Genomic DNA, 21328 nt, shown 5'->3' with positions numbered 1-21328 from the left:
CTCAGTTAGAGACAAGGGCAGCCCCTGGCTGCCTGGTGTCATCTTCCTCCAGACTCTGGTTTAAATAATCCCATGAAAAGGACTTGACTCCTGCATTCTGGGAGCTCCGAGCTAAAGTTTCACGCTGCACATTCAAATGCAGGTCTATGCAATAGGTCAGAGCTGTGAATCAGAATGAAAAGGACACACCGGAATCTAAAGGTGATTCTGGACACACGAGTTAGTCACCTGCCATAGCAGCTGATGAGCACCCTCCAAACCACACTCACACACACACACACACACTCACACACACATACACACACACACACACATACACACAAACACACACACACACACACACACACACACTTCAAGGGCCCAGGCCTACAGCTGAACGGTGCAACTTCAAGGCTTGCTAACCCATAAAAATCATGGTCATTCCATGATTGGACCGGATCTTGCCCAACTGAAGCCAGCAAGATGCCAATAAAACAGATACTCATCGTCAGGGAGGGTAGAGGGCAGAAGCCAAGAACAAAGCTTGCCCGAGGCCTGCTGAGAGTTGCCTGATGAAGAAGAAATTAACAATGTGCTCTTGTCAGCACTCTTGTTGTGCTAATTTCCTTGCAAATATAAGCAAAGCCTTTTAATTAACTTAATATCAATTTCACTTTTCTCACATTTTGTTCTAATTATGGGCTGGATTTAAAGCTCACGCAGCATAATTTAGAGCTCCAGAATTAACAGCTTTACAACTTTACACACTAGTAACTGCTAAAGCGGAGGGAAGCACGGTTCACTGCTTCCAAGCTGTCACTGTGTCCCCCCTCTCGTCCCCCGACCATCCTTACAGGAGCCACCAGGCTGGATGGGGACTGAATCCCAAAACCCCCGGATCCGGAAGTGCCAGCATCATGAAAGACGTCCCAGAAAGGCAGCTGCTGTGTGTCTGCTTTGTGTCCTAGCCTACCCACTATCCAGGGGAGGAGATGGGCCGGGAATGCCTGGGGCACTCACGTGGAGCCACGCTCTTCTCGGGAAGCTCCCAACCATTTCCCTGAATAGAACCAGCATCTCACCTGGACCAAGCCTGTAGCTCTTGCTATCACTGCAAGTCTCAGGTGGGCAACAGGAAGTCTTGAAAAAAATCAGATTTAGTACAGTGAAAATTAATCAAGAAAACCTCAACTAAAGCTGGAGTGAAAAGGTCCGTGAATGAAGCCTCACACTGTTATCCCTAGTCACCACAGGAAGGCAGGTGTTATTCTAACAGGAAGAGCGTTATTATATTCCAGCAGGAGGAAGGAATCGTTGCTTTTGGTCCAGCAACAAGTCCAGCCAATGGAAATGCTGCTGCGGCTCAGCCAATGAGTAATCGTCCTCACCTAAATTCTACTTGCCTCCAATCAACTTTCATTTTTCTCTACCTGATGACTCTGTCGTCCCACCCTCCTGTCCATCACAGCCTCCCGTCCTGCGGTTCCCCTGCAGATCTCTCTCTAACTGGAGAAGATGCTGCTTCACCCATGAACCGTGCGATTGGCATATTAGATCTTCACATTTACTAAGTTCAATTTGGTTTGACTGTTACTAGCAAGTTCTCTTCAGTCTCTTAGTTTGCAAGAGAGAAAGAACATACAAACTTGATGTTCTGCCTTATTTAGTTGAGGGGGGCGTGGGGGGTTGGGCCCCTTTAAAACAAAAGGGAACTAAAGTATGGGAAAGAGGCCACCGAATCACTTCAGCAGTCAGGAATCAAGGTTACCTGGGGCCTTTTAAAGGGGAACTACATGAGTCTGGCAGCCAAGACTCTTTATCTACTTGGGTGTCTGGCCATCTGTTTAAGATGTTTTTGAAATGGATACCTTGGCAATAGAAGCTTAATGCTGGGCACTTTACATTTTTTCCAAAGCTACTGTGAGGCAATGATAATGGTTAATTACTTCTACAGTGGATTGGAGTGATAGCACAGCCGGTAGGGCGTTTGCCTTGCATGCGGCCGACCCAGGTTCGATTCCTCTGTCCCTCTCGGAGAGCCCGGCAAGCTACCAAGAGTATCCCGCTCGCACAACAGAGCCTGGCAAGCAACCCGTGGTGTGTGGTGTATTCAATATCCAAAAACAGTAACAAGTCTCACAATGGAGACGTTACTGGTGCCCGCTCGAGCAAATCAATGAACAATGGGACGACAGTGCGATAGTCCTACAGTGCTACTCTGCACTGTCACTGGAAAACTTATTTATCTCTCCAAGTTTCAGCTTCCTCACCTAAAATGGAACTACTAATAAGACTATTAGTTCAGTGTGGCCCTAAGTATCACTAAATACTTGATTTGCATTAGAGGCTCAATAAAAATACCATGGCCTACACATATATGTTCAAATACCAATTTTTTGTATTGCATGGAATCCATGAAACCTTCAACCATAAGAGGCACTGTTTGTAAGTGTCCATAGGGGGGAAATATCCCACCAATTAAACTCTGATCAGAAAATAAATCTCAATTTTAGAGACATAATAAATATGCATCTTTATCTTAGAGTGGCTGGATAGCAAAGGAATTTAGGTGCTTAGTGGGCTGGATAGCAAAGGAATTTAGGTGCTTCTTGTCTTGCACGTGACCAATTCTGGTGCAGTCCTAGGACTACATAGTGTTTACAGTCAAGCCAGGAGCAAACTCTGAGCCCAGAGCCAGGAATAAGTATGGCTGGGTATGGTCCAAGCAACTCCACCCCCAAAGTACATCTTAATACTGACAAAATACGGTTATTTGTGGTCATTTCAACCTGCAAAATATCTTCAAGTAAAATTGAAGTTAATCAGAACTGCCCAAAGACCAAAGATCTGATTATTCTAGTTAATTGAATTCCTTTCTATTTAGCAAAATATCTTACTTCACTCTAGCGTCAGTTGATAATGTCCTGGGGAGCTGAGGGCGGCAGCTGACACTGTGGGTTCCCCGTGCAAATGCTGTGGTTTCTCGCCTTCTTGTCTCCATCACTTCCCTTCTTGGGAAAGCAGCTATGCTCTTGAAGACGGGGCAGGGTCTCTTTCCTGCAGCATCTATGAGAGCTCGCCAGGGACAACTCTGAAAAGGATTTTCTATTCTTTCCATTTTCTGATTTAAAAAATATGAGTAACAACTATTGAAAGGTTTTGTGTGTGGAATACAAAACAGTTTTAACTCAAACGTCTAGAGAACAGACAGATAGTTACTGCCTGAGATGGCCTTTAGCAAAGGGTATGAGATGAGGGAAGGGGTCAAAAGTACAAACTTCTGGTTATAAGATAAGTAAATCCTGTCACTGTCACTCTCACTGTCATCCCATTGTTCATCAATCTGCTCGAGCGGGCACCAGTAATGTCTCCACTGTGAGACTTATTGTTACTGTTTTTGGCATATCGAATACGCCATGGGGAGCTTGCCAGGCTCTGCCGTGTGGGTGGGATACTCTCGGTGGCTTGCTGGGCTCTCTGAGAGAGATGGAGGAATCGAACCCGGGTCGGCCACATGCAAGGCAAATGCCCTACTGTGCTATCGCTCCAGTCCTTGTCTCTATTCTTTTGGAGTACCCGTTTTCACACTTCTCTCTCCCCTATCCCCTCACATCCTTCCAAATACATTTCAATTAAAGCAACGAGGCTTCACTCAACAGCCTTAATTAGGGGCAGAGACACAATACAGAGCCTGAGGTGCTCTCCTCGGGGCAGCCTGGGTCAACTCTAGCACTGTAGACGGTCCCAAACACCACCGGGCAAGCCATGGGCAGAGTTCAAGTGTGGTGTAGCCCAAACCCACACATCACCCATGCTCAGGGGTCACTCCTGGCAGGCTCGGGGACAAGATGGGGTGCAGGGATCGAACCCCGGCCGGCCGCGCCAGCAGGGTGCTCAGAGTACTATGGCTCCAGCCCCCTCTGAAAAGCCCAGTAATAAAGCAAAAGCCCTCTGAGTTCACGGCCCAGGCGGCAGCTCAGGAAGCGGGGCTGTGTGCAGGAGCCCAGACTGCATGCCCAGCAACCCGGGGTAGGGCCGGACCCGGCTCCCCGGGAAGGCACATCAGCTTAGAGAGGTCATTTCCATCGCCACTCACTGTGACCATCTCTGCAGAGCCTTTTCTCATTCCGGGACAGCAATCAAGGAGAAGCTAACGCACTGGCTGAACGGCCTGGGACCCTCCTGACCCAGCGGCAGTGGGTGGTCTCTGGGCAGCTGATCCCTAAAACCACCTTCCCGGTGGCCCCAAAGAAAGCTCCTTCCTGCCAAGCTGTGCCCTGGCCAGCACACTCGAGAGCATTGGGAGCCCAGAGGCCCAGTGGGACAGCGGTGGCGGGGGTGGGGGTGGGGGGTGGTCCACCTGCTCAGTCTCGTGGCTGTCGGCCTGGTCCGGCCCTGAGGATTGTATATTATAGTGGGCAACTGTAGTTAATATTTTTTAATTTTTAAGTATTACATATTTGAGAGTTAAGAAGCACTGTCTGCAGCACTGTCCTCCCGTTGTTCATCGATTTGCTCAAGCGGGCACCAGTAACGTCTCCATTGTGAGATTGTTGTTACTGTTTTTGGCATATCGAATACGCCACGGACAGCTTGTCAGGCTCTGCTGTGTGGGCAGGATATTCTCGGTAGCTTGCCGGGCTCTACGAGAGGGATGGAGGAATCGAACCCAGGTCGGTCGCGTGCAAAGCAAATGCCCTACCCGCTGTGCTCTCACTCCAGAGAGTTAAGAAAATGTTCTTAAATTTCTTAGTACAAGAAAAAACTATGGGACTGTAGCACCAGTAGGACAATTACCTTGCCCACGGCCAAACTGGGATCAACCCCTGACACCCCATACGGTCCCCCAAGCACTACCAGGAGTAATTCCTGAAGGCAGAGCCAGGAGTAAGCCCTGAGAACAGCTGGATGTGATTCCCCGAAAAAGAAAAAAAAAGAAACAAAACTCTAGCAATGCAGAAAAAAAAAACCAAAAACTCTAGCAATGCAGGATGATCTTAAAGACTTGCTATGGTGATCATTTTATAACATATGCAAGTAGCACACCTCCATACTGCACATCTGAAGTTAACATAATGTTATATATCAATTGTGCCTCGAAACAGACGTGGATGTGGCCAGGACTCAAGTATTCCCTCCCTTGTACAATGCCGCAATGGCAGGGACTACATGCAGGAGACATCTTGGAGGAAAGTAAAAAAGATTTCACAGAGAGCATCGCCTTTACCTTACATGTGGCTGCATCAGCTGCGACCCTGGTTCCAAAACCCCAGGACTCCATATGTGCCCGTGAGCACTGCCAAGGGTCACCCCTGAACACAGCACCCCTGAACGCTGCCTCCCTCATCACCATCAGAAAGTCAGAAAAGAAACAGAAGGTGAGAAGACGTAGAATGGGTTCATGAGTTAAGCAAAACGGCCCTTTGTGAAGCCGAAGCAGTATGAATAGCCGCCACTTCTGACATAGGAAGAGAAGACAGGTTACTTGCTGATGAAATAATTCTAAAGGACATGGAAGGAGATTTTCTTCAATGGCCCAAATCTTGCAAATTATAGGTCTGGCCGAGTATACACATATATTTCAAGCAGAGATGACCAGGGGCGAACTAAAAGCAAACTCAGGGAAAAGAGCAGAAGTGCCTTATAAGAAGGTACCAGAAGGGGCTGGAGCGATAACACAGCGGGTAGGGTGTTTGCCTTGCACGTGGCTGACCCGGGTTCAAATCCCAGCATTTCATATGGTCTCCTGAGCACCGCCAGGAGTAATTCCTGAGTGCAGAGCCAGGAGGAACCCCTGTGCATCGCCGGGTATGACCCCCCCCAAAAAAAAAGAAGGTACCAGAAGGGACAATAATTCTGACAAGGAGTCTGGAGAAGTTTTCTGGGAACAAAGGGCTGGTTTCTGAAGTGCTGGTTGGACGCGTTTGGCTGTAGTGAGAACGGAGAGTGTCATTCACAAGACATAAACCACTCTAGGGTCAAGTCTCGTGGACGTGTGATAAAGTTTGGTCCCTAAAAAAGACCAGAAGCAGAAGCCCAGGCTCCTGAGCATAAATTCAGAGCTCCTTCTAGCAGGGCAGCCGGCTCGGCCCCGGCCCGCCACGCGTGACCATCGGACACCCCTCAGTACACAGTAATCACACAATTAGCCATTGTGTCTGCGGCGGCGGGATGCATGGAGGCGCGCGCGGAACCTCGCTCCCTATTAACTGTCAGCTCGTGTGCCGGAGTCTGGACGTGGCCTCTGTAATGACGGCAGCGGTTTATTACTCATGCATGGCAGGGCTGAGTGAGGCAGTTAGCAACGACAGGGACGTTATTAAAAGGGAAAACTTCTCTATCAATGGCTAAGCCAGATGCTGTCCGCACGTCAGGGCGGCCTGAAGATGCGGGGAGGGAGGAGGGGGCGTGCAATCATTCCCAGGGGAGGGTCTTGCAACCAAAGGGTCCTGCCTGAGTTGAGCGCATTCGCGGAGGCAGGCAGGACTGGGGGACCCTCCTGTTGACCTGTGTCCTCACAGCTCCTGCACTCCCCTTCCCGGTGGAGTCCCTAGAGATCTGACTTGTAGAACTTCTAGGGTCCATGTTGGGGTCCGTTCAGCAGCTGCTGAGAAGCTCTCTCTGCCCTGAGCCACTCAATCCAGCTGGGCCCAGAAGGGGCAGGGCCATACCTGGGGGTGCTAGAAGGCAGAGCCCTGGCTGTGATACTGACCAGCATCACAGCCACCTGCGGTGACAGCTGAGCAAACAAGCAGTGAGCTTACGTGGCCCAAGGGAGCAGGGGTGGGGTGGGGAGGAGCAGCTGCTTCACCCCCTATGCCAGGATTCCACACAACCCCCAGCCCATTTCTGCTTGGTCAGTAAGGGATGCCTCCTACCTCGTACTGGCAGGCCATGAGCCCACTATGGTCGCACAGAGGGCATCATAGGGGCACCCACACTGATGGGGGCCCAGGGGTCTTGCCTTAGAAATTGCAGATGCAGAACTCTGAGTCGCAGACACAGAGGTGAGGACCTAGGAGGAGCCTGCAGGAGAATTCCTGGAGGCACCATCCGGGCAGAAGTGCAAGGCTGGAGCCTTCGGGAAACAGAAGGACTTGGGGCAAAGACAGCTGGTGAGCTTCCAGTAACACTGGCGACGAGCTGGTGGGTACACTAGGGCCAGCACCCCGGGGTGTGGCAGCCCTCGAGCCACCTGCACTCTAACCCACGACTGCACACAGTATACCCCGACGTCAGTCCCTTGTGTCACCAATGTGGCACTAAGGGCTCCCCACCTGTGTAGAAGAGAGTCTTAACCATTCTGGGGCTGAAATCAGTCCGGGTGGTTCTAGGTGGTTCTCCCAGCCCTGGGCTGCCGAAGTCCCACACACCCACACCGCAGCCCCTCCCGGTCACCCTGCCGCATGGTGCGTCCTCGAGGCCCACACGTCACTTTTCAGTTCTCTTACTCAAGACAGTGGGGAAGTCATCCCTGTGTGCACATCCAGACCTCCCACATCCAGACCTCCAGACACCCCTGAGTTTCAGGCACACCTGCTGTAGCTGCAGAGGTTTCCCAGCTGAACCCCAATGTTGGGAGTAAGGGGGTGTCTCACGTTGTCTTCCTGGCATCTAGGCCTCTCCAAGCAAGGCAGCTCTCAAACCCTCGCCGGGCACACAGGAGCTGCCAACTCTTCTCTGGGACCTGGAAACTGCTCAAATGCCTCATCATTTTTTTTTTCCTTTTTGACTTTTTTGGGTCACACCTGGTGATGCTCAGTGGTTACTCAGGAATTACTCCTGGCAGTGCTTGGGGGACCCTATGGGATGCCAGGAATCGAACCCGGGTCGGCCATGTGCAAGGCAAATACCCTCTCCACTGTACGATCACTCCGGCCCAAGCCTCATCATTTGAAATATATAGAAGAGGTGGAAAAAGAAAGGAGAAGGAAGGGGTGGGGGGGGCACAGAGCTGGCCTCAGACACCCACTTGGGAGAGAGATGCCCATGTGAATTCTGAGGCTCCGTGCAAGTTGGACAGAAAGAGCCTCTTCCCTTCACAGAGGAGAACTACCACGCTCAGCTGCAAAGCTGCGATACATCCAATTTAGAAAATTCCAGAAGCATTCACTTAGTACCCCAGGACCACACTGATCTCAGAAGCCAGGGGCTGCTGGGGTGCAATCAGACCAGGTCCCTCTGTGCAGGGACCACAGCAGCCACAGAAGGAGGAGAGGCCTCAAGGTTCCTGACTGACCATGACTCCTTTCCTGGCAGAGAGGTGAGGACATCCACCGGGAGTCTCACCAATTCTGTGTGTGATGGCGCCAGAAACCAACAGTGGCTCAGAGCCTTCCCCCCGGGGTCACCTTGTTCGGGCAGGGCTGGCCGACCTTAGGGGCTTCTCTTTCCGAGGGCCTCCCTGTCCCCTCGGCTCTGGTTACCAGCCCTCTTCCTGTCCACAAAGGACACTCCCGATTTGGCAACAGCAAAGGTCAGGGGGTTGGATTTCCGCCTCAAGAATGTCACCGGCCGCCTCTCCCCGTATCTCCCAGCTGTACGGCTGGCTGGTACCCAATGCTCGCTGGCCAGCCTGGAGGAGTGTCCGCAGGGGGCGCCCCCTTCTCCATCAGGGGTTGTGGCCACAGAGGCCAGGAGAGTCTGGGTGGGAAGAGAGGGAGCTCTGGTGTCTGCCACCAGCCCTGCTGAAGGCTGCAGCGGCTGAGAGGTTTGCACTGATCAGTCTGCCGCTGCCACTCAGGGAACGAGAGGTTCTGTTCGGGTTGGGTTTGGGGGCCACACCTGACAACGCTCAGGGCTTACTATTGACTCTGAGTTCAGGTAATCACTCTCGGGTGCTCAACGGACCGTATGCGATGCAGGGGATCAAATCCAAGTCTGCCATGAGCAAGGCAAGGACCCACCCTCTGTACTATCTCTGGGAAGAAGTTCTAATGTGAGTATCCACCCTGGCTCTCTGCCTCCACCCGGCCTACAGGAGATGCTGGTGCCACCCTGCTCCGTGACCCGTACCCAGGCAGAACACAAGACATGGCTTTGGGCCACCTCCATTGTCCAGGATGAGACCTTTCCCAATGCTCGTCCTCCCCCTCACTCCACAAACCGACATCCACATCTCCGCCTTCACCACCAGACCCTGGGTGCCAGTCTGGTGCCCGGCAGATGGGGAAGGTGCTGGCTCTCCTGTAGTTCTGATTCCAGGCTTGCTGCCTGTGCGGCTGGGGGCAGGACTTCATAGAGGTAATTTTGACTTCCTTCCATTCCCACCAGTTTTCAATTTATTCAAGCAACCCTGCTTCTCTTCAATATCCTTCTGAAATCTAAATTTGGATCCTAACCTGAATCGATCGCATTTCTGCTTACAACAGCTCTGCCCTGGGCATAAGATAGAGCTGGGGGGTTTGGGGGCAGGGCACCGGGTCCACTGCACACAGCCTCAAGGAGATGTGAGGCACCCACCAGGATGTGAAGCCTGGCGGAGGGGGGGGGCGGAATAAAGCATGACACCCCCCAACAGCTGGCTGGGGGACAGTACCACAAACTCAGGAATCCTGGCTCTGCCCTATTCTAGCATGTCATCCTGGCTAAATCACTTAGAATCAGTTTCTTGGCTCTCAAAAGACAACTAAGTAACTTCCTCAGAAGGTCATTTCTATCCAAAAGCCATAGTTACAGTGACACAGGAATTCTAAGGAATCCGTCCTAAATCTACTTGTCAAATGCTAGAGCAAGCCACCACTTTCTAAGGTAATTTAATACAACATTGTTTGATTCTGTATAACTGCTTTAGATTTTCCAAAATTTTTTTGGAGGGGGGGCAACTGGGGACAAACCCAGCAATGCTTAGGGTTTATTCCTGGATAAATTTTCTACATAGGAGCTAGAGCAATAGTACAGCAGGTAGGGCGTTTGCCTTGCAAGCGGCCGACCCGGGTTCGATTCCCAGCATCCCATATGGTCCCCTGAGCACCACTAGGGGTAATTCCTGAGTGCAGAGCCAGGAGTAACCCTGAGCATCGACAGGTGTGACCCTAAAAGCAAAAAAAAAAAAAAAAAGAAGAAGAAGAAATTCTACATAAACATCAAACAATTTTCTTGTGAGAAAAAAATAAAAGGAACATAAAACCACATCTGTGTTATAAAAATCACACATGTATCAGCGGATAGGGCGTTTGCCTTGCACACGGCCGACCCAGGTTCAATTCCCCTGTCCCTCTCGGAGAGCCCGGCAAGCTACCGAGAGTATCCTGCCCGCACGGCAGAGCCTGGCAAGCTCCCCGTGGCATATTCGATATTCCCCGTGGCATATTCGATATGCCAAACACAGTAACAAGTCTCCCAATGGAAACGTTACTGGTGCCCACTTGAGCAAATCGATGAGCAACGGGAGGACAGTGATACAGTGATACAGTGATGTATGAGTCTGAGGATCACGGGACCTTCATCCAGACAGGTGAGAGACCAGAGAAGCTGCAGGAGGGTGCTGGTGAGATGACATGAGCACAAAGGTGCCAAAGAGATGACACGGGAAAGGTCATGCAGACACAGAGCTTTTTCACAGGCTGTCTTAGAGCTAAGTCTTCCCAGCTCCATTTCCACATCCGCTCACTCCAACTTCTAGAAGCCAAATCCGTGCTCTCTGTAACTGTCCTGTGTGTCCTCTGTATCTAGCAGTCAACTAACAACAACAAAAACAAACCTCAGGTGCCAGGCATCACAGCGCATGCGGAGAGGTGGAGATCATGTTTCAACATCCAAGATGTGGCTCCGATCCTTACAAATGCCCCAGACCAGACCTGGCCTCCCCACGTAAAGTCCTGAGCCACGGAGTGTAAGCCACTGTGCCAAGGGTCTCTGACAGCGGTGCCACGGACACTTGGAAGAGGAGGAGCTCCGGCCACAGGGCCAGGCACTGACTCCAGCCAGGCCCTGACTCGGTGCCAAGCCTTACCGGAGGCAGCAAATGTCAGAAAGGGGCGAGGCACGCAAACCGCGGCAGTCCCCATGCCTAAAGACCACAGCACAAACCTGGGGACAGCAATCCTAAGGCGAGTGTGGGGTGTTGCGGCCAGTCAGCACATGTGGCCAAGTTGGCAGAGTAAGATTAGGGGCAGGGGACTGCCCATTCCACAGTGACCTGGACGCCTTACAAGAGGAAAACCGCTGCAAGAGGAGGGTCCGAGATGCTTCCACCTGCCAGAGCTTAGTACTGAGAGGCCAGAGGCAGGGCCCTGAGCTTAAGTCCCGCTGCACCCAGTGGGCCTGAGGGAAGGAAGAGAGCGTGGCAGAGGCATGAGGGCCCGGGCAGCATGCCAGCTCATCTGCACCTCCTCAGTGGGTCCCAGACCAAACCACCCCTCACTGCTCTTCAAAGGGCAGGAGGAGGGTCAGGGCTGTTTCTGAGGACATCGGGGTTACCCCCCGCCCCCTCAGCATGCCTCAGGAAAGCCATCACATGAGTGAGGGTGGTGGACACCTCTGGGAGACATCCATGTCCTGTCCTCTGCCACCTTGCTCTGCGGCCAGCACCCCAGAAGAGGCCAGCAAGTGGGCCCCGCATCGTCTAAATAAGCGCCCAGGGGAGGGGTGCGGAGAGGAGGACGCCCCTCACGCTCGCTGCACTCCTGCTCGCTTCTCCATCCAGGGCTTCATGTCACTACAAATGAAGCTTGGCAGCCAGGGCCAGAACGTCTGCCGACTTGCAACTCGCATTCCTGACTGGTATACAGGCCACCCCGCCTTCCTGCCAGAAGACTACCACGCCGTGCCATGCCTGTCCCCCGTTCCTCCCCGCCCCAGCCTTGCCCAGCCGGTCCCAAGTGCCACACCCCCAGACCTCAGGGATGTGCTTATCCAGCCCAGGGACACGGGGGAGGGGGCAGGCCTGCACCCTGCAGTAAGCTCTTGGCTTCTCCCCAGGAAACACCTGCCCAGTGGGTCCCTCAGGGAACCGCAGGCAGGGCCCATGCCCCAGAAGGACTGACTCACAGACTCTAGTGCCAGCAACAAGTCTGTCTCCGCAGGCTTCTGGGGTGACTCGGATGCCTGCCAAGGATGGCGGCTCCCTGGCACACTGGCTGAGAACCCCATTCCGGAACCAGACAGTCCAGGTTGGGTTCCTGGCTCCCCCCAGCCCTCGGGGTGGGGGGCAGCCAGCAGTGCCTCGGGGAGCAGCACCAACCCCCATTCATGCTCGGCTGCACAGAGACGAGGAAACGGGAAGGTTCTCCAGCCCTGATTGATCAGCGCGAGGTCACTCTCCTACTGGGGACACATTTCTTTTTTCCGATGGAAATTCGCACTAAAATCACATGTTCCTCAGCACCACCTGAGACCCCGGGGCCCAGAGGAAGCTGTGACTGGGCTGCGAAGTAGCGTCTTTCTGGGGGCAACCCTGCTGCGGATTGGCTTCGTGCTGTGCCTTCAGGTTACAACACTTGAGAAGGGGCAGTTGCTCCTTAGGACCCCACGGGCCACAGTGTCTGCGGGTGCTAGTCTGAAGCTTCTACCCAGGCCCCCGTTCATGGGCCCCTGGGCACTTGCTGAGTGACACTGAGAAGACTGGGGGGTCCTGGGGGAGCACAGAGATCTGGTCACACACACACACACACACACACACACACACCGCCAAACTCTCCCAAAAGAATCCAAATAGGATCACTAGAGAGCAACAGGCAAAGACCACTGGAGCTGGTACCCTTCTCCCTGCCAACACCCCCAGTCTGACACCCCCAAAGCCAAGCTGAGCCCCCCTCCTTCTAATGGAGAATAGGTCCCGGCCTCCAGCTGCAGCTGGGCACATCCATGGCCATCAGCCCTGGCATTACGAGGGCACAGTAGACAGAAGTGCTCGAGGCCCACATTACTTTCTCTTTCTCTCCTTTTTGTTTTTTCTTTTGAGCCCTGCCCGGCAGTGCTTATTCCAAGTGGGGCTTAAGATACCATAATAGGGTGCCAGGGATCGAGCCCGGGACACCCACATACAACGCCATCACCCTAGCAGCCATGCTACCTCTTCCAGGTCCCAGACCAGCATTTCTCAACCAGAGTCCAAGAGGCCTCCCGTGCACCTTGAGGATATTCCAAGGAGGCTACAGGTGAAAATGACCGAAGAGGGGCACAGACAGAGAGGAGGAGGCCAAGTGGTAGGACAGGTGGGTCACAGAGAGGAAAGGAGGTTCAGAAAGGGGACACACTTTGTTTCCGACTGACCCGGGCACCCTCCAACCTTCCTGTACCCCCTGCCCATTTATGAGATTTCAGTAGTGGCTCCAATGGCGTGTCCCAAGGGCCACCGTTGGGAAAGGCTGGTCTAGAGCATAGGCTCTGCGGCCAACTAGCCAGGGGAACCAAGTCTAGCCTGTACAGCTGCAGGCCACGGGCAACTCATTCCGCCTTCCCTAGCCGGGTTCGTTCCACTGACTTGTTGCACCTATAAAGTCGCCGCCCCGTATCTGGCCCGCAGCGAGAATCCCACCGATGATGGCTATCAAACAAATGTACCTAAGTACGCATGCATGTCTGTTCACGTCTGAACAGAATGCCAGGGCATATGATCGAGGCGCTAGGAAGGAACGTGTCTGTCACGGAGCTGCCCCAGGTGACCATGGGAGAGTCAAAGGTCAGTGCCCGCACCGGGGAAGGTAGTCCACACTCTGACCCTGGAGCCAGTGAGGGTCCTAAGTCTCCTGCCCCAGCTGTGCCCAGGGCATATAGAAGGGTCCTCTCCTGAAGCACTGAAGACTATTTGAAGAGCCAGACCTGGCATGAACTGGGTGGCACCCCTCGAGAGGCACCGATGGGAAAACTGCTTCACCAGCTTCACCAGCCCAGGCTGAACTTTAATTGCCCTCAGGCAGCGCCTGGGGAGAAAGCACCGGGTGTGTGTTTTTAATAGCAGCCCCAGTCAGACGGCAGGGAGCGGGATTCTCACTGCCCGTGTGCAGCAGCCTCATGCAAGGTAGCACAACCATTCCGCTTCCTCCCAGGGACACCTGGCTCCAGACCCCAGGCTGAGGGTCATGTGAGGTTCCCCCACCAGGACCCCACAAAAGCAACCTGGAACTGCTCCCTGCTCCAAGTCCACCTTCCCTCCAGTCCCATTGGGCCTCGCGACTAGTTGCTGCGCTCGGGCGGGAGTTGCCAAGCAATGCCTCCTGCACGCGAGGACTGTCGCGTTTCCACGATTGAAGCAAACTTACAGCTGGGGCACAGGGTAACAGGGGAGGGTGGAGCGGGGCGGGTGGGGGGGAGTTATTTCCACCATCCCCAACCCCATGGTGGAGGCAAAAGGGAGAGCGCTGAAGCCCGGAGATGCGGCTCCCCCCCCACACACACACACACACACGGTGTGCAGGACCTCTGGGCTTCCCCCCCTTACCCCCAACCCCGGAGGCGCCCGCGGGTGCGTGGCGCGCGTCCTTACCATTCAGCTGCCGGTAGACGATGTCCTCGAGCAGCGAGAGGCGCTTCAGCACCGCATCCTGGATGGGGCTGGCGCTGTGCGCGCTGAGGTTGGCCGCCTCGGCGCGCGGCCGAATCTCGTGGAAGGTGTCTCCGCTGCGCACGGCGATGGGCCGGCACTTGGCCAGGAAGATCACGAAGCCGGCCACCGCAATCAAGTTCAACACCAGCAGCACTTTGACTCTTCTCAGTGAAGCCATCAAACACGCCCGGCCGGCCCCAGCCCCGGACCCCGCGCCCCTGGGGCTCCGGCGACACGCGGGGCACCCGGGGGCTGTGCGAGCCTCACTCTCCGGGCGGCCGGCGGGGAGCCCGGCCCAGCGCGCGGGTGCGCGGGCGGCGGAGACGGCGGGGAGGACGGAACGGTCTGGGGCGCGGGGTGGACCGCTCGAACCCGGGCTCTGCACAAGTGCTCCTCAGTCCACGGCGTGCGGCTTCGGACGAAGGGCTGCAGGGGGTCTCTGCACCGGCAAGTGCCTCGCCGCTGGACCTCGAGCCGCCGGCCGTGGGTTCAACGGACCTTTGGGACCTTCGGGCCGGTAGGCGGGTCGCTTCGGGGCTGCGGCGGGAGTGGCGCGCAGGTGCCCGCCTCTGGGTTCGCCACCCGCCCCGCGGCGGAGTGCGCCGCTCCTCGGGCCGCACAGCCACCACCCTAGTGGGCGGGCGGTTGTCGCGGCACGCGGCCGGCGGTCTTCAGCCAAGGACCGTGTCCCCGGGGCGGGCGCCTTTGTTCGGCTCACCGACCCGCTCCATCACTCGGGCCGGCGGGGACGCCCGCGCGCGGCGCCCGCATCCTCGCGGCTCCGCAGTCACGCTCAAGTCTCAATTACTCCCAAAGTGGGGGCAGCCCTAGTGGGCGGGCGGAGGAGCCGAGCGCGACGTCCCTCCCCGCCCCGCCCCTCCCGGCCGTGGGGGACACACCACCCCGCGCCCAACTCACCAGCGCGCGCGGCGCCGCGGGCTCCCGGACACGTTCCAAGTGCCGACAGCACGCAGCGAGCCTTCGGGGCCTGCCCGGCGCGCTGGCCCCGCTCCCTGCGGGGAGGGGGGGGTGGGGGGGTGGGGAAGACGGCCCGGAGGAGGAGTCGGACCTCAAAAGTCACAGCAGTTCTCTCCTCCCCGCCCCGATCGTCGCGGGGTGCGCGGCGGGGAGGGACGCACGCTGGCGTCCCCTTTCGCGGGGCTGCACACGGGCTCGTCCCGCGCCCCCGGGAGCCCAGCGCCCGCTCTCCAAACTGGCGGACGCGGTGACTCTGCCGATGCGACACCCACAGCCCCCGCGGGCCCGGGGCTGAGGAGCCGGGAGGGGACGCGCAGGTAGCGGCGCAGGGCGGGGCGCGGCCCGAGGGGACCGGCTGCTGCGCCAGCTCCGCCGCCGCCGCCCCTGGCCAGCCCGCTCCCCGCGAGCCTGTCGGCCGCCGCCGCCCGCAGGCTGCCGGCACACAGCTCTCCCCGGCTCGTGCGCGCGCACCCGGAAAGGATGGGGCGCGGGGTGGGGGACGGGGGTGGGGGGACGGCGGAGAGTAGGGACCGACCGCGGGATGGGGACGCTCAAGTCATGTTGGCTGCTGCCGGCGCTGGAGGGACCCTTCGCTTCTCAGCGCTCCAGGAGCGGGCGGGCTCGTTCCATCCTGGTTAGCGATGAAGACATCCCTTTCTGTGCGCTCGCAGCTCGGCTGTGCGTGGCCGGGAATGGCTAGAGGGAAAATCTGGCCTGGAGACGCGGATTCCGTTACTTGGGGGAAGCCAGGCCCCGGCGGTGGTGGGCTGCGGGGCTTCTCTCCCAGGGAAAATTCTAACCCGCCTCGTCACCCGGTTCTGCGTCCACCCACACCTCTAGATGCGTTTTATTATCGGGAGCCAACGCTGGACTCTGGATTTCTGTTTGTCTCTTCCTCTCCCCAAGGCAGGAACTGCGAACGCTGGGATTCAAAGCCTCTCCTTCTAATTCCTGGGGCCTCAAGAAGACTGCCAACTGTTCCAGAAACTGGTCGTCTCGATTTCATCACGGCAATCTCACGAAAGTTATTTTTCCCCCCCTTGGTTGTGTTTTGGGGGGGTCTGTGTTGTTGTGTATTTTTAAATTCAGATATTGATTTTTAACATGACAATAAAGACACTGGAGGAGAGGATAGCCCCATAGACTGGGCACAGGCTTTGCATGTGGGAAGCCGCAATTTGATCCCTGATCCTGAATGAATGGTCCATCTGATCACTCACAGGTGTGTCCTCAAAAACATAACAATTTTTAAATTTTTAGCCCTTGGAACTATGTACATGGGTTCAATAGTATCTTAGAGGATTTGTTTGTTTGTTTGTTTGTGTTTTTGGTTTCTGCTTTCTATAATGACAAGACCATGAATACAACACGGTTACATGAGCAAAAGCCACATGAATAGCTCAGGAACAGATTTGTTTTTGTTTTTGTTTGTTTTGTTATAGAGCCAGGAATGAGCCCAGGTCCTTAAGCATAAAAAGCATGCTCCCAGACACTAAGCTACCCCCCCCCCAGCCCCTAGGAGAGACTGGTTTTAGTTTGTTTGGGGACCATGCGATGCTGGGGAGGTAGGTCTCCTGCGGGCTTTGCATGCACTGAAGTCCATGAGCCAGATCTCTGGCCAGGAGAGATGGCTTTAACCATCGGAATGGGCAGCATGGGACGACATCTACTCTCATGAGCAGTTATGATGTGACAGACACTAGGCCAGGTGCTGGGCCATATGATCTCACTCAACTCCCAGTCACCTCACAGGTTATTAGAACTGTGCTGCAGATGGACATCAGCATGACATAAGTCAATCCAAGATGATCTCCCAGGAGACTTAAACTAGGGGTGAGGCCCTGTGCTAGAACCCTTCGCAGAAAGGGGCTCTCTCTCTAGCTCTCACTCTCTTTCTCCATATGGAGTGTATATGCCTATATATACATATATGACAAGACAGTGCCCCTAGAGGAAAGCAGAAAAGCACGGAACCCCAAGTCATGGGATGATATTTCCCTTGATTTGAATGCTCAGGTCTGCTCAAAACCACCATCCCCTTCTCCTAACTACCTCTTCTCCCTAGAGACGGACAGGGCAGACTTCAGGAGTCTATTAACAGCCTCAATCAGATGCAAATCTTTGTATATGCGGATATGGGCATCTTCTGAGGAGAAAGAACCAGAAATCCAAACAGATTTCAGTATAGACAGCAACCCCCCAAAAAAAATTAAGACTCACCTGGGATAGTATATATGAAAAAACAGGAGCAGCTACCTATGTCCAGTACACCCCTACGTAGGCGAGAGGAGGCACCCAAGTTGGTGGGGGGGGGGGCTCCAGGCTTGACAGGTCTTGACAGAAGAAGCCCTAGACCACGAGTGTTTGGGAATGATCACAGGTGAAGGAACTAGACTGAACAGGCTCTGCTGTGAGAAGCCGTGCCCCAAGGAGCAGACCTCACCATGCAGACGAGATACCCCGGCAGGAAAGGGCCCATGTGCAGAGTGGTTACTGGCTCTGAACCCGGAGACTCCCAGCACCAGGCTTCCCCCTCAATCAATAGCCACTGTCTCCCTGCCTCAGTTTGCCCAGTTCACCTTGCAGACCCCGACCTCACTGCCCCTCTGGGAAGCTGAGTTCCAGTTAACTTGTTACCAAAAAAGCCAATTTATTCTTGTGGTTAAACAATTCTAAAGATGTTTCCCAATCATCAAAATCAGTTAAACTATAAAGATCTGACATTGGGTGGTGGGAGGGAGGCATCCCCAGAAGTGCTCCATGCTCTGGGATTACTCCCTACAATATTTGCCTGGCAATGTGGGTCTTGAGGATTCAACACCACCCAGGGACATGATGGTGCCCAAGCCCAGTAGTGCTCCAAGTACCGTGCAGTATCCAATTCAGGTGCTCCCATGCCAGGAACAAGCTCTAGGGCCTTTGAGTGCTTTCCCTTATCCCTAAACTACAAGCGTATTCAGAGAGACTTAGTGGTATGTTTATTAAACAAACTAAGAGGAAGGGGAATGATAGATTTCAGCATGTAGATCAATTACCAAGGATTTTGGTTCCAAATACATTTTTCCCCAACTGTAGTTTGTACCACATGTGGCTTGGCTTTTGTTGCCTTATTGACTTGCTAGAAATTTCTGTATCTCACCCAGGTCTCCTAGAGAGGTTTAAAATGCTTGGAGGGGCCTGGAAGTTAGGGCACAAGCCTAGCTTCCACCCAACCTGGGTTTGTTTCCCAGCACTGCATGACCCTCTGAGCATCACCGAGTGCATCCTGGGAGGGTGGTCTGGCTGCTCCCAGCTTCCAGGACCTGAACTCACTGCCTCTTCGGGCCTTTGCGTTGATCCATATATCCAGCTGATTGAGAATTTCTGGGTAGGGGGTGGTGTGGGCGCTGTAACTTCTGAACATCACTTGGGAAACCCACCACCACCACCACCACTAATCAAAATTAAATTCTTGGGTGTTAGCCAAGGAGAAGAGCACTTCCTCTTTCACTGGGGTTTCACCGGCTCACCGACTCTCTCCTGAAGAAGGCAGGTTGAGCCATCACTCAGAACCCTGAGCACTGCAGCAGAGACTAGAATTTGGGCTTTTTGTTGGTGGTGTTGTTATTTTTTTAATGCAAAATAAATAAATATGTGACTCCATCTCCCTCCTTCAAAACTCATAAGGTTTTATAAGTAATCATAAGATACATCAGGAGTCTGTTGTGTGCTCACATATGCAAGGACCAGAATTTAATTCCAGCACCACATTCCCCAGCACCCACCCTCAGTACCACTGGGTGTAGCGCTGGAGACACCCAGAACTGCTCGGTCAAAACAACCATGCACCCTCATACCAACCATTGAATTGTCAGATCTGCTCGACCAACTACCACTGGGAGTGGTCCTAAGGTCCCTTAACAGGGCTTGGGAGACCTGTCCCCAAGAACAAAGGCAAGGAGAGGCTAAAGAGGGGGATTCATAAAGGAACAAGACTGAGGGGTGCCAACGGGTGCCAGCACCCCAACATCATGCCAGCCAGTGACTTTGAGCCTGTTACCCGGCTTCTCTGGCACCATTGCTTCCTACCATACAGTAGAAGTGAGATCCATGGTACAGCCTCGTGGCGTTGTAAGTGGCAGGCACTTGACTTGGTGCCAGGCATATAGAAAGTTTGATGGAAATCAACATGGACTGCCTGCCCAAGGGCCAGCAAAGGCTGCCCACACAACTCACTCTTAACACAGGTGGGTCAGCCACCATCGCATCAAGGGCAGACAGACCAGCAGGAAATTTGTACCATGGGGGAGGAGGGCCCTGGTTGGAGGCTGTTGGCTAGGGCAGCGGGTGGCAGCATCGTGGCAGGAAATGTGCACATCAAATACTATGTTTGATGAAGGGAGCATTTTTGTCATTCTTTCATGAGTTTCCAAATTGGATAAAGGGACATGAATCAGAGAAGCTGGCCATTCCTGAGCAAGTAGGAATGCTTGGAGCCCATCTCTGCAGAGACAGTCAAAATTCTGCTATCTCTTTGGGACTGCTCATTTGGTCAGACTCTGCCTGGTCGAACTATTGGCAGAACAATATAGAAAATATTGGTGCTTCTTGCTGCTGTTGAAATGACCAGATCTGAAAAAGGATAGAAGGTGATGGGTGCAAGCATCAAAACCTGGCCAAGAAAGATGGGACAGTGGGTAGGGTTGACCCAGGTTTGGTCCTTGGCACCACATATGGTTTCAGAACCCTAACAGGAGAGATCCCTGAACACTGCCAGTGTGACCCCAACACCAAACAACAAAACAACAACAACAACCAGACAAAACTAATCTACCTTGGAGACATGGGTGGTCTCATTTGGGGTGTGGTCCAGAGAATGTGAACCCCTATAGACCTGCAACCTGGACCAGACAACCCCTCATCCCACTGGAAGATACATTTTGCCTGCCTATACCAGACACAGCCTGGGGTAGTCACATGGATGGGGCTGACCTAGATGGTCTCTGCTGAAGACCTCCAGAGCCTAGCCACAGCCATGCTCAAGGCCCCTCTCCACACGTTCAGACGAGCCTCACACATGAAGGTACCAGCAGAGGAACCCATGTGTGTGGGACCCTGGGGCTGAGACCTCCAAGCCTGCTCAGATCCAGACTGGGCCTCCTCTGCCCAGGTTTCCCATTTCCCAGTAGCTAGGCGGTCACACCCAGGGACTGTCCCTTGGTGCTGTATAATCCCATCCATGGCCAGCATCCAGAGACTTAAAAGCAAGCTCCTGGAAGCATGCATCAACTTCGCAGCCATGCAATATCTTATAGCCTACCTCTCCCTCTGGGAGAACCTGGAAAACTACCGGAAGTTTCCTGCCCACATGAGAGAGCCTTGCAAGGTCCCTAATGCTGTATTAATATGCCAAAACCAGTAACAAGCTGGGTCTTATTCCCCTGACCCCGAAAGAGCCTCCAATGTGGCATCATTGGGAAGGATGAGTAGAGAGAGGCTTCTAAAATCTCAGGGCTAGGACGAATGGAGACGTTACTAAGACTGCTCAAGAAATTCAACGATCAATGGGATGATGATGATGACTCATGTGGAGTGGGCTTCATTTCCCTTTGGCCTGTGCCTGCTCTGTGGATGGGGGTTCTGTTTTAGAGCACCCCGTCCCAAGTTTGATCTCAGTAGACAGCGGCAGTGGCTTCTGAGTGGGTAAACAAGGTACAGGAAGAAAATGTTAGACCTTCTAATTATTGGGATGTAAAAGAGGAAAGGGTAAATGTGAGCACAGTCACACAAGTGTGGATTTCTAGACAGTGTCCACACGATGCCTGTACCAGTCTCCTAACTACTCCTGGTAGGGTCACCAAGGAGAAGCAGTGTTCCTGGCCAAATTGTGCTTTTGATAGAGAG

General features: G+C 54.0%; 1 protein-coding gene across 1 annotated transcript in view; it reads right to left on the bottom strand.

Annotated features, from left to right (window-relative positions):
- The window catches only part of GALNT17 (polypeptide N-acetylgalactosaminyltransferase 17), a 447864-nt gene extending 431423 nt beyond the window's left edge, over nucleotides 1–16441 (bottom strand). The window contains exon 1 of the mRNA XM_004615923.2: nucleotides 14408–16441. Coding sequence (XP_004615980.1) covers nucleotides 14408–14645 — 238 coding nt within the window. The 5' untranslated portion in view covers nucleotides 14646–16441. The remainder of the gene's footprint in view (nucleotides 1–14407) is intronic.
- Between the last annotated feature and the right edge of the window lie 4887 nt (nucleotides 16442–21328).

The sequence above is a fragment of the Sorex araneus genome, chromosome 4, assembly GCF_027595985.1.
Source record: "Sorex araneus isolate mSorAra2 chromosome 4, mSorAra2.pri, whole genome shotgun sequence".
Lineage (NCBI taxonomy): Eukaryota > Metazoa > Chordata > Mammalia > Eulipotyphla > Soricidae > Sorex > Sorex araneus.
The sequence above is the reverse complement of the archived record's forward strand: the minus strand, read 5'-3'. Positions and strand labels throughout refer to the sequence as shown.